The sequence below is a fragment of the Glycine soja genome, chromosome 4 (genome assembly GCF_004193775.1).
Source record: "Glycine soja cultivar W05 chromosome 4, ASM419377v2, whole genome shotgun sequence".
NCBI classification, from domain to species: domain Eukaryota; kingdom Viridiplantae; phylum Streptophyta; class Magnoliopsida; order Fabales; family Fabaceae; genus Glycine; species Glycine soja.
The window spans coordinates 50,811,481-50,825,278 of record NC_041005.1 but is presented as its reverse complement, the minus strand read 5'-3'; the positions used below and the strand labels follow the sequence as shown (position 1 = coordinate 50,825,278).

At 35.1% G+C, this 13,798-nt stretch overlaps 1 protein-coding gene and 1 pseudogene across 1 annotated transcript; both read left to right on the top strand.

Moving 5' to 3' along the window:
- Positions 1-612: 612 nt before the first annotated feature.
- Positions 613-13,387, top strand: LOC114410917. Its single transcript, XM_028374814.1, has 8 exons — positions 613-1,605; positions 1,702-1,875; positions 2,386-3,587; positions 4,681-5,112; positions 8,377-9,307; positions 9,909-10,082; positions 10,355-10,807; positions 12,479-13,387. Exons 1-8 carry the CDS (start codon positions 741-743, stop codon positions 13,228-13,230), a joined length of 4,983 nt encoding a protein of 1,660 aa, XP_028230615.1. The 5' UTR covers positions 613-740; the 3' UTR covers positions 13,231-13,387.
- LOC114410374 lies at positions 4,406-5,175 on the top strand (annotated as a pseudogene).
- Positions 13,388-13,798: the final 411 nt, after the last annotated feature.

The window sequence follows — 13,798 nt, the reverse complement described above, 5'->3', positions numbered from 1 at the left end:
TTGCATTGGACCGAGGTCTATGAAAAGCAACTGAATTGCCCGATTACCCGTGATAAAAAGAAAAGAAAGAACTGACGTCCAATTACATAAACAATTTGGAATCCTAGAATTACTATTATTTTTTTTCTTTCTTTCTAGTTCAATGGCCGCTCATCGAAACGGCCTTGTAAATTTCATAGGACTACGGTCTACGCCTCTACGGTCAATATAGAAGCTTCAACATTGCCTTTACCATATCACCAAAAGTTTTTTAAGTTCTCTAATGACCTTTACTGACCCCGAAAGTACATCCTTAGATAAAGATTTCGCCCCTTGCCCACCACTTTAGTCTTTTACAAATATACTGTAAAACCTTGGCACAAACTTTCTCAAATCACTAATACACAAGTTATCTTTAATGCGTTAATTAACCGGTATACCCGCTATAAATGAGCTTGACTCCACAACAACGATTATTCTACATTATGCATACAGTACATAGTAGTTGTTCTCTAAAGCAAATTATTCTTTTTTTTTTTAAGGTCCAATAGAAGCCTAGCTACACTAATTAAGAAGGTGTGAAAGCCATATTTATTCTCATGAACCAAAAGAAAAATCCAATATACTATAATAATAATTATTAAAAAAAAGTAACAATTGAAGCTTGACTTCTACAGCCTCAACTTTGAGAGATTCAAAATTCATGTCGATGTCAGCAGTTGCTTAATCTCAAAATTCTTGATGATGAATTGCAAGCAGCAATGATTTTATCACGGGATGATACAAAAGTTGTGCTAGTTGCATGGTTTCTATTAATGATCTCAGCAATGTCGCAAACAATTCGTCCTAGCTGCCAAAATAAATGTGGAAGTGTGAACATTCCATATCCTTTTGGTACAACTGAGAACTGCTGCTTGAACAGAAACTTTTATGTTGCTTGTAACACAAGTCACAACCCTCCCAAACCATTTCTGTGGAATGTGACAAAAAATATTGAGATTTTAGAGGTGTCGTTGAATGGCCATTTGAGGATAAAATCCCCTGTAGCTTATGTTTGCTATGATGAAAAGGGTGTGCTAGTGGATTCCGGAAATTCATTCATGACTTTGCAAGCATTCCACTTCTCATACTCTCAGAACAAGTTCATTGGAATTGGATGTGACACCCTTTCAACCATCAATGCAACAATTGGGAAAAACTACTCAGCTGGAGGGTGTTTTTCACTTTGTAGTAGTGTAGAAAGTTCAGCCAATGGATCCTGGTTTGGCATTGGTTTCTGCCAAACCTCTATCCCAAAAAACATTTTGGCATATCAAGCTCGTGTCCTGAGATCAAATTTGATGCATAGTGATATGAATATTCCTTGTGCCTACTCTCTTTTGGTTGAAGAGGACTCTTTCAAGTTCTCCACGGATGACTTCATCAAACTTCAGAAGACAAAAACAGCTACCACAGTGCTTGATTGGGCTGTTGGAAATCAGACATGTCAAGAAGCTAAGAAGAATTTAACTAGTTATGCCTGCCAAGCAAATAGTGTATGTATTGATTCTGACAATGGACCAGGGTACCTTTGCAGATGCTTAGAAGGTTATGTGGGAAATGCATACCTTCATGGTGGATGCCAAGGTACAGATTATGTTTCCACAAAGTTGTAATTAGACTAAATTGTAATTTTTTTTTGTTGATAAATGAATAACTGTTTTTAGCTTGTTTCTTTACTAGATATTGATGAGTGCGCCAATCCGAGTCTAAATGACTGTTCAGATATTTGCCTTAACCTACCTGGGAGCTATAATTGCTCTTGTCCCAAGAGCAAGAGTTATGAGGGAGATGGCAGAAAAGGAGGTAGTGGCTGTGTCTCGAATCTACCACATGTGGTTAATCAGATTGTGATAGGTACGTGTTATTTCTCTGGTTTACATAATAGCACCAAGTGCAAATAAATGAACAAGACAAATACCAAAACAAAAGGATGACATGAAAAAAAATGCTGAGTTTTGCTCCATTATTTTTAAGATCTTTGATCTGTTCGAACATTTTTTTGATCTCTAATATTGTTGATTTTTCTCCTCACGTGTAGTCTATTGTGTTATCTTTTTGCTTTCTTTAAGCTACAACTTTTGACTTTTTTGCAACTAGGTCAGTATCTATTCTATAGAAAAAATATAGATTCACAGCTCCCATCTTAGTAATAGAGGTGACATTTGTTTGCAAGTAATAGTATGAAGTGTAATATGATTAGTATCTACTACAGAAAATGAAGTTCAAGGGATAACTCACCTATAAAATAAAGTCATAGAAAGATATCTGTATTTTTGGATCAGCAATAGAAAGATATCTGTGAATGACATATTTAAACCAGAGAAAAATTAATGACTGATTCAACAAGCAACTTTGTCAATGTAGGCACTGGCATAGGCCTTATGCTGTTGTTAATTGGTAGTGGCTGGCTATTCCATGTGTTCCGTAAAAGAAAAATGGTGAGACTCACAGCAAGATATTTTAAGAGAAATGGTGGCTTAATGTTGCAGCAGCAAATTGCGAACATGGAAGGATCATCTGAGAGAGCCAAAATTTTCACTGCAACTGAGCTAAAGAAAGCCTCCGAAAACTTTCATGAGAGCAGAATCATTGGCAGAGGAGGATACGGTACGGTTTATAGGGGAATACTTCCAAATGACAAAGTTGTTGCTATCAAGAAATCAAAACTAGTAGACCACAGCCAAATTGAACAATTCATCAATGAAGTGGTTGTACTGTCCCAAATCAACCACAGAAATGTTGTCAAACTCCTAGGTTGCTGTCTAGAGACAGAAATGCCACTACTGGTTTATGAATTTGTGAACAATGGCACCCTCTTTGACCACATTCACAACAAAAACACCACACTTCCCTGGGTAACACGTCTAAGAATAGCAGCAGAAACGGCTGGTGTGCTTGCATACTTGCATTCTGCTGCCTCCATACCAGTCATCCATAGGGACTTTAAGTCAACTAACATACTGTTGGATGACAAATACACAGCTAAGGTTTCTGACTTTGGAACCTCGAGATTGGTTCCACGTGACAAGTGTCAATTAACAACATTGGTTCAGGGAACTCTTGGCTACCTTGACCCTGAGTACTTTCAGACCAGCCAACTAACTGAGAAAAGCGATGTGTATAGCTTCGGTGTCGTGCTTGCGGAGTTGCTAACTGGAAGAAGGGCACTTTCTTTTGACATGCCAGAGGAAGAGAGAAACTTAGCCTTGTATTTCCTTTCAGCTGTGAAGGATGATTGCTTGTTCCAAATTGTAGAGGATTGTGTGAGTGAGGGAAATAGTGAGCAGGTGAAGGAAGTTGCTAACATTGCTCAATGGTGCTTGAGGCTTAGAGGTGAGGAAAGACCTACCATGAAGGAAGTGGCAATGGAATTGGATAGTCTTAGAATGATGACAACAACAACTACATGGATTAATGCCGCATCAAATTCAACAGAATATGTGATTGGTGAAAGATCAGGTCGAACAGAAACAACAGACTATGCTAATTGTCATTATACTACATGTGCTGGGCATGAGGATGACACCATTTGCAACGATGTGATGTCACCGTTATGGGATGGTAGATGAAGAGTGCTACTTGGTGCCTTGGTGGCACTTCATCAATTCGAAGATTCAATATATATATTGTGGTGGCTACGATAAAGTTCTTTTAGTTCATTGTTATTCAGTTCTGCATTAGAAGTCATGTGGTAAAGTTGCTTTGTCTTATTTTCAGAATGGTTATATGTGTGTTGAGGAAGTGGATTGACAAATACAATGATCTACCATTGAATGCTCTGCCACCATTGTTCAGATTATAACTATTGAAAATGATTTTTCCTTTTGGCAATGCACTAATGAAGGAATGGATATATCATTATCAACTAAGCAACGCTGTTCTCTCCCAAAACATCATCCTACTAGTTTTTCCAGTGCTATTTATAAAGATACCATTTATTGAATTTAAAAGAAATTGATACGATTCAAAGTGTTGCAAATTAAATAAAAAAAATTAAAGAAGATCCCATCAAACAAACGCCTCCTTAGTTAAAATGCTAGTTAGTAAATTAATTTAGGCTAAATCTATTGGCGTAAATAAGTCTTGGGAACTGTCTTCAACATGGACTAATGGTTTACTTATTGGAATACCATATTAATAGTCTCAGGAGGTTAGAGACATGACAAACCCATCAAAACCAAACCAACAACACTTAATTAATTCAGTAGCATAAATATTGAGATTCTTTGTAGGGCGACCTTGTTTGTATTGATCCTCCTATGCAGTAGAAGAGTCAATCCTTTTGACCTCTCTCTCTCTCTCTCTAACTACCATTACAGTAGTACCATAAGAGATCATCTTGACTCTTGAGATTTGTATTCATCTAATAATGGCAGGACCACAAGAACCTAAGAAACAAAGTCATGGCTGTGCACTCGAAGCAGCTGCAGCTGCTACTTGTTGTGCTTCTTATTGCAGAAACTAAAGCACAACCCATGTCAAAGCCAAACTGTGGCTAGGTCACCATTCCCTTCCCATTCGGCATGACTGAGGATTGTTCCTTGGACGCTTCATTTCTCGTCTCCTGCAACCGAACCTCGATCTTCTTCATCACACACCCTTTTCTTGCCACAAACCAACCTAAGCGTGCTAAACATTTCACTCAACGGCGAGCTGCAGATTTCATGGCCAGTAGCCAGCGACTGCTACGCTGAAAGAGGCAAACTCGTGAGCCAAACATTCCAAGACATAAACCTAACAACTTTTCAAGTCTCTTCGAACCGAAACAAGTTTACTGTAATCGGGTGCGACACGCTGGGAGTAGTGGTGGGAATCGATTCAAAGGGAAGGAACTACACCACGGGATGCGTGTCCCTGTGCAACAGGCTCCAAGACATCGAAACGAACGGGTCTTGTTCCGGCACCGGTTGTTACGAGACTTCGATCCCGCGCGGTTTGTCGGGTTTCTCCTACGGTTCAGGGAGCGTGGTCGACTTCAACTTGTGCGGGCACGCGTTCCTCACGGACCTCGTCAACTTCGACAAGACAACGTTCCCCGTTGGGATGGATTGGGTAGTGAAGAACCAAACGTGCCAAGAAGCTATGAAGAAGGTTTCAAGTTATCCGTGTAGGGCACAAAACAGTACTAGTAAATGCTACCATTCATTGGTGTAACTGCTAAAGTGGTTTCGAGGGAAACCCTTACCTACTTCATGGTTGTGATCAATGTATTAATATCTATCATTCTCTTAATAATTTCCGCTATTATTTTGAGGGCTCTAACAGTTCCTGTGGCTATTTACAATGTTGTTTTCCACGAAACTCTTAATAATTCACCTTGATGTTGAAAACCTTCATAAATAGTGTCGTTAGGAATAAATTAATAGTAAGGAAGTTTTTTGTCTCTAAACAGCATCGCAATAACTTCACCACATTCTTATGGTTTATTTGAGGAAGTATAACTCGATTTAACTTACTTGATTGCCTAAGGGTTTTTTTAATCGTTTCTATTCTATTAACCTTAACTAATTCTAAGGAAAAGTGTACAAATGACTATTGCGAGATAATCGAATTGTGACAATTAAAAATTCCTTGATCAGTCAAACAAATCATATTGAGCAATTCACTAATAGGATATATAATTGTGTTTTCTCAAATAAATCATAATGTGATGAAAGTTATTGGGATGTTGTTTAGAGACAAAAGCTCCCTTACTTGTTTATGAATTCATTTCCAATGGTACTATTTATGGAAAAAAAACTTAAAAATGTCACCCGCTGCACAATTATCTGCTTTAACTTAACATAGGACTCTCTTCAAGTTAAGAAAAGAAAAAGAAAACTGAATTCCGTTCTTAATAAAGCTTAGGGAAAAGGAGTCAACTGTATTTATGGGAAATAAAAAGTTGAACGGGAAAAAATAATTGACTATGAAAAAAGAGCACACATAATGCATGATTGAATTGAAAGGCGAAGAGGGCACTGTGAGTTGAACTTGGACTGCTATTGGAGTCTCTTGGGGTGCGTTATTTAAGTCGAGGGAACTGCTAAGGCACCGGCAATTTTGCTGGGCATAAGTAAGTCAACACAAATTCACAATCCGTAAGTCCAATACAGATTGATAATCCATAAGTCTCGGATTAGTAATCTCTATTGGACCTATAGATTGTTAATCTGTAAGAGATTCATATGATTTTTTTTTTCACAATGTTCTAATCAATCAAGCTAATAAACTAATTATATTACAAAATAATTAATGTCGTTATATATAATATTAAAATTTTTAATATATAATTAATGCACATGTAAATTTACATAATAAATTTTGTGATAATTAATTTTTATCTAATAATTAATTTGTTTACATATATAAATTGTAAATAAAAATCATAGGTTTAATAAAAATTTACATATGTAAAAAAATACCAAATATATTTAATTATCAATACTTGTAATAAACATTTAAATACATCATTCAATTAAATATCATATTTGTTTAATTTTCAATTACTCTAATAAACATCCAAATACATCATTCAATTAAATATCAAATCTGTTTAATTATCAAATTTTGTAAAAAAAATAATGTATAAAAAGATTATAATTTTAAAAAAATTCAAAACATATAGATTGATAATCCGTATGTTTTGAATTTTTTTAATACATATTTATTCTTCGACGATGAAAAACCACCAAACTTCACCGTATATATGTAAATAACGCACGTGCACTACCGACGATAACAAACACTCACAAAGTAACACTAACGGAATCAACTTACATTAAGGGAGTGCGATTTTACAAAAAAAGAAAAAGACACTGCAAAAATGAAAAAAGTAATATGTTATTTGTAACCAAAAATATCCATAAGGCTATTTTGAGTATTTTGGAAAATCGCTGAGTTTACCTGCAAAAATGCTGGGTGACCCCGCAGTTCCCTTAATTCGATTGAACATAGAAGAAACGTTGAGCCGAGCCCACCGGTGAAAAAAGTCCAACATAGCAAAACAAGCAAAGTAATAAAAGAAGGCTACTAAAAATAAAAACACAAGAATAAAAAACGGCAAACAGAGGGTGATGAGCTCTTGATGAACCAACTGCTGATTGTTTGTTCATGGTCTCCTCCTCCTCAGGAGCAATCCACTTTCTTGCTTCTTTGTGTGCCTTTTGTTTCTCTGTTTTCACAGAAGCCTGGTAGCCCCTTTTCTGTTCATTGTTGAGCAAATTTATAGGCAAGGTGGTTTCCCTAGGCCTAGAGAGTGGTGAACCAACTTTGGATGTTTTTTTATAATAAAAAATGGGCTCAAGATAGTCCAATTTGATTTTGAAGAAGAGAGGATAATTAACTTTGGGCTTATGCAAGCTCAAATCAGATAACAATGCAGAATAAAATAAACAAAAAGGAGTGGACAAAAACAAAATTAGGTGTAGAGTGCAAGAATGGCTTTGGAGGGTTCAATGGGAGAGTCAAGTGTGGAAACGAGGTGTATGACTTGCAAGTCATCGGAGACGCGGATTGCATATCAACATCAGTCATTTTGAAATAGAGAAAGTCATGTTTGATACATGTAATAGATACTCAACAGTTTCTTTTTTGTTGTTTGATTTTTGGAAAAAATTTATTTCTACTTATTTATCATTTTGCAAAATTTAAGATCGTATTAATTGTTTTTTTATTAATTATATTCTTATATGTCTCTTAATTTTTAATTAATTTACATATACATTTATCATGAATTAAAAAAGAGTGAAGAATAACAATATAAGAAGAAATAAAAAATAAAAAAGAGAAGACGGAGAGAAGAGAGGGAAAAATTAAATTTTAAGTTTATTAAGTATAACACTAATTTTTACCAAAAAGAAAGATAGAATGTATGTCATGCAAAGAAAGAGAGAAATAAAGAACACATAAAAGAAAAGAAAAAATGGGTATAAAAAAATTAAAATGATTTTTTTTTTCTTTTCCTTTATTTCTACTTTATCACTATTGATTAAACAGTTTTAGTAACTATTATTTTAAGGATAATTTTTAATGAATTAAAAGTGAAAAAAAAATTTAAAAATAATATTTAATGTTCTTAACAATTCTTAATTATTGTATTTTTAATAATACTGTTTTATATATTAATTTCTTAACGTACTGTTTTCAATATACAACTTAAATTATAATTTTGATATCCAATAATTTTAAATCCATTAATTTTTTTTAAAAAATTGTTTTATCATTACTTGACCTCTAGCTAACTCAATCAACGTGTAGAAAGTGAAGTTTAGGAAAATCAATGGAAGGCGCAATTGAACCTTATCATGCATTGACCCCAAAGTCTTCCTGAAGCAACCATTAATATTCTGTTTCGGTCCTTCTGCGAAGTAAATTATAGGTTACAAGAGCACACAATTGAAAGAAAAGCAGCTGCAAATGGGTGTCCAATATTCAAAGCTGCTGTTGCAGCTGCTACTTGTTGCGTTCTTTATTGCAGCAACTAAAACTGAACCACCTTTGTCAAAGCCAAACTGCCAACAAAAGTGTGGCAACGTTATCATTCCCTTTCCCTTCGGCATGACGGAGGCTTGTTCCCTCAACACCTCATTTCTCATCACTTGCCACCAAAACCTTTCACCACCCACCCCATTCTTGCAAAATTTTTATCAAATTAGCGTGCTAGACATCTCACTCGAGTACGGCCAATTGAACATTTCATTGCCAGTAGCCAGAAACTGCCTCATCAATAATCTAACTGGGGAATCAGTTATTGAAATGAATCTCGGACCTTTTCACCTATCATCCAACCAAAACAAGTTAATTGTGTTTGGTGCTGACGCGGCTGGATTGGTATATAATCTGGAAAATGCATCAGGAATACTGTACCCTACTATTGCATGCATGTCTGTGTACGCTCCTGCAGCCTCAGCACCTGACAAGTCATGCTCTGGCACCTTATGTTGCGAGACTCCAATACAACAAAGGCTATCAGAATTCTTCTATGAATCTTCTACAAATATCTTCCGCAGAAATAACACCAAGAGACTTGAGTCCTATCCATGTGGTTATACATTTCTGGTTAAGGACGGAGCCTACAAGTTCCACATCACAGACATCTTCAACCTTAGCACTAACAACAAATTTCCTGTTGTTGCGGATTGGGCAGTGGGGACTCACACGTGCCAAGATGCTATGAAGAATGCTTCAAGTTATCTGTGTAAGTCAAACTATAGTGAATGTCGCGACGCAGAGGTGGGACCTGGTTACCATTGTAAATGCTACAGTGGTTATCGGGGCAACCCTTACCTCTCTAATGGTTGCCAAGGTACGTACGTACTCCATTCTACTCATTTGAAAGTAAGAGATAATTAAACTTTCTTTTATAAAATTAAGAATATTAATACATAACTTAATGAGTATATAATTTTTTTAATTTATCTTTATTAGTTACTCACTGCATAAAAAATTTATGATTTCTAACCGTTCAAATCCATTGGTAAGCATAAAAATAAAAAAATAAAAGAGATTATTTTTTAATGAATTTTTGAAGAACAAAAATTCTTCGGTAATTTGGTCGATCAGAAAAAATCTATCGAAAAAACTATTGATTAATTATTTATTCGGGGATAAATTTGAAATAAAAAATTTATTTTTTTATTAAAAAAATCTAAACTGTTGGTTAAAATTTAATTATGTTAAAACGTCATTTATTTTGAGATTGGGAGTGTTAAAACTATTTCTTATTTTGAGATCGGCCAGTACTTTTTGCTTCATTTGTGTAATTATTATCAAGTGTAAAACATTAATGACAGATTATAAACAACGCTCAACATTTTTTCTTTGAAACTTCCTATTCATTTTTTTCGATAACAAAACTTCCCATTCATTGTGAAAACATAAACTATAACTAACTAATTATCTTTTAGACGTTGATGAATGCAATGAGAAAACCCACAACTGTACAGAGGGATCAATATGCAGCAACAGTCCAGGGATCTACAGTTGTTCTTGTCTAAAAGGATATGAAGGAGATGGAAAAAATAATGGAACAGGATGTCGTCCCAAAGTCAGCAGTAGCCGCATAATCATAATTGCTTTGAGTGAGTATATTATTGTCTGTTAGAATTACAAAACATTCTATTCTAGATTCATTCATACAAGATTAACCACAGATTTACTATTACAATAAATATCGTTAAAAGGCATTTAATTTGTATAAAGAATATATAATATAAATTACATACTGTTTTGTGAATCTAAATTCATATTTTGAGGCGATTTTCATACAATTCAAGTTACAAAATAATTTTTTATCACACGTGTCATCAAGAGCAGACAGGAAATAATTTTGTTTCCACTTGTCTATGTTCAGCTGTGAGTGTAAGTATCTTAACACTTCTTGGGGGAACCTTTTATATGTATTGGACATCGAAGAAGAGAAATCTCATCAGACTTAAAGAGCAATATTTTCAACAAAACGGTGGCCTGTTATTACAACAAGTTGTCAGATATAGTGGGTCAACTGAAATGACTAAAATCTTCACAGTGGAGGAACTAAGTCAGGCCACCAACAATTTCGATGAAAGCATGGTCTTAGGCCAAGGTGGCCAGGGAACAGTTTACAAAGGAATATTATCTAACAATAGAATTGTAGCAATAAAAATGTCCAGAATTAGTAACCCAAACCAAGTTGAGCATTTCATCAATGAGATGATATTGCTTTCTCAAATCAACCATAGAAATGTGGTGAAACTATTGGGATGTTGTTTAGAGACAGAAGTTCCCTTGCTTGTTTATGAATTTGTTCCCAATGGTACTGTTTACGAGCATTGTTAACTCGTTGGCAAGTGTATCAAATCGTTACAAGTAGTAAAGTTCTCGGAAGTCCGAGTGTCGAATCCACAAAGACTTTGTTTGTACTTAGATTAATGCAAACCCAATTTAAAAGCAAGAGATAAGAATTTGAAATAGAAGATAGAAGATAAGGTAAAGAAAAGATAAGATATTTAAAGATAAAATTAGAAGATAAAAGAAAAGATAAGATATTTAAAGATAAAATTCGAAGATAAAAGATTGAAAGATCAAAATAGAAGATAAAGATAATAGATAAGATAAGATAAAAAATTTAAAGATAAGATATGATAAAATATTTAAATTGCGATAAAGATAACTACTTCTAAGAAATTCAAATAAATAAGATCTAAATCTACTAAATCTAAATACTTACTCCTAAAACCCAACAGTAAAATAAGGAATAACTACTTCTAAGGAAAACCGACAATGAAAATAAGGACTAAAATCTATATATTAAAATCGCTAAAACCTGACAAGTCTAATTAGCCTAGATATATGGATTCTGGATTTGTCTGTTATCAATACCAGTGAACTAATTATGCCCCACATCTATCCATCTACTTGCCCCTGATGCCTCATGATGACAAGCCTACCTTAATTACCTATCTTCCAAATGCCCTTTGCGAAGACTCAATAACTAAGATGCTTTAAGATTACATTCTAGATATTTTGCTAAAGCAAGGGTATTGAGGCATTAAGTCATGCTAACCCAATAATTTCTTTCTTTAATTGTTCTATTAAGCGTTACCCTCTCCCGAGTGGCCTAACCCTTAAAACCGATTCACGCATTCATTCCTTATCCCTAATTAGGCTTTACCCTCTCCCGAGTGGCCTAAAGACTAACAGGAAACAAAGTCCGAGATGCAGAATAAGCAAGAAAGAAAAGCAGATAAAAGATACTGGAAGAAAAACCCTCTAAAAGATAACCCGATAATTTCCTCCTTTTAGTGTTCTCTTAAGCGTTACCCTCTCCCGAGTGGCCTAACCCTTAAAACAGATTCAAGTATTCATTCCTTACCCCTAATTAGGTTTTACCCTCTCCCGAGTGGACTAAACCCTAACAGAAAGCAAGTTCAGAGATACAGGATGTAAAAAGAAAGAACGGTAAATAAATAAAGAACCTGGAGGGAATTCTTCTTTTTATTGATAACTCTTGAAATTCTCCATACATCATTGGCTTTTTAGGCCTGCCAGGCCCTAGCTAGGGGTATTAGCCACTCATGGTCATGAGGGCTTTACAATGAGAGGAGGGGTGAAAGAAAGTAAGAATAAATGAAACCCCTAGGAGAGGGGGTTCTGTGGTCGTTTCTGTCCCTTGGACTGACTCTCTATTTATAGCTGCTGAAGTGGGCTTTGGACCTTCGTAGGCGCGCTTAGCGCGTGTACTTCCTGGCCCGCTTAGCCCGTGACGCGCGCTTGCGCTCAACGCGCGTATTGGCTTGGGCCTTCTTTAAATTTTCTTCTTTTCTTCAATTTTTTTGCCCTTTTTGCTTGTTACACCTCCAATTTTTATATCTGCAACCAAAAATTTAATTTAATTAATTTTCTAACTTTTAATCACAAATAACTGCTAAATAATTAATTTCTGGCCAATATTTGACTAATTTTCTACTATCAAAATACAATTATTTAACAGTTATCAAGCATCTTCACAATCAAGGTCAATCTTTAAAACTTACATGGAAAACAAGATTGCAAATAGCAACAGAAACTGCCAGGGCCCTGGCATACTTGCATTCTGCTACCAATGCACCAATCATACATAGAGATGTGAAAACTGCAAACATACTACTTGATCACAATCTCACTGCAAAGGTTTCTGATTTTGGAGCTTCAAGGATTATTCCTCTTGATCAAACTCAGTTAACCACTTTGGTGCTGGGGACACTAGGGTATCTTGACCCAGAATACTTCCACTCAAGCCAGTTAACAGAGAAAAGTGATGTCTATAGCTTTGGAGTTGTCTTAGTTGAACTACTGACAGGAAAGAAGGCACTCTCTTTTGAAAGGCCAGAGGCTCATAGAAATCTTGCAGTGCACTTCCATTCTTCAATGCAAGAGGGTCGGTTACTTAACATTGTAGACAGCCACATAATAGATGAGGCAAATGTTGAGCAACTAATGGATGTTGCTAACATTGCAAACCATTGTTTAAGGTTGAAAGGGGAGGAAAGACCCACCATGAAAGACGTGGCAATGGAACTTGAAGGAATAAGCGTTGTGGAGAAGCACCAATGGGAAAAAATCAATTTGTCATCAGAGGAGACTGAAAATTTTCTCAAAGCAATACCATCATCTTCTTTTAGTATTGTAGATGGCGTTAATAGAAGAAGCATTAATTCTGGCTCTAATATTTTAAACCGAATTTCCTTTTCCTTGAGTGGTGGAAGATGATTCCTGATATTAACTGTAATATAATATTATCATAATTCGCAAGTCTATCATTACTCAAGACTAGATGTTAATCTATCTTCAGAGTAATACTTATGTTGTATGTTGTATTCCACCGTTGCATTGAATAAAATAATGTGACTTTATGTTTGTGATGAAATGTTGTGTTCTATGTTATATATAAATATCTAGGATTTTGCGTGGATTTGATTAATGGTTTCTCGGGTTATATTGGTTTTACAGTTGATGTTCAAGTGGAAATTGTGGTTGTGATGAAATGTTGTATGGTATGTGAGATGCATTTTCTATAAAAGTATCGTTATTGTTTAATTAATTTATTAGCTAGGATTTTGTGGGGAGTTGATGAATGGTTTCTCAAGTTATATTGGTTTTATTTTACAATTAATGCTCACGTGGAAATTGTGTTTTATTGTATCTGGTAATCTTGAAGATAGGGTTTGTCAAAATTGTTTGTTAATTAGTTTACCAGTTTAGATTCTAAGAGGCTTGCATGAAAATCCAAATCGTTTCCATTTATATAGGGTTGTTATGGGGGATATTTTCTTGTAAG

Bases quoted from the DNA above. Each gene is read 5' to 3' on its own strand.
- LOC114410917 (XM_028374814.1), top strand. From the start codon at position 741: ATGATTTTATCACGGGATGATACAAAAGTTGTGCTAGTTGCATGGTTT. The intron at 3,588-4,680 runs TGAAGAGTGCTA...GGCGAGCTGCAG, and splicing joins CACCGTTATGGGATGGTAGA to ATTTCATGGCCAGTAGCCAG. The intron at 10,808-12,478 runs AGCATTGTTAAC...TAACAGTTATCA, and splicing joins TCCCAATGGTACTGTTTACG to AGCATCTTCACAATCAAGGT.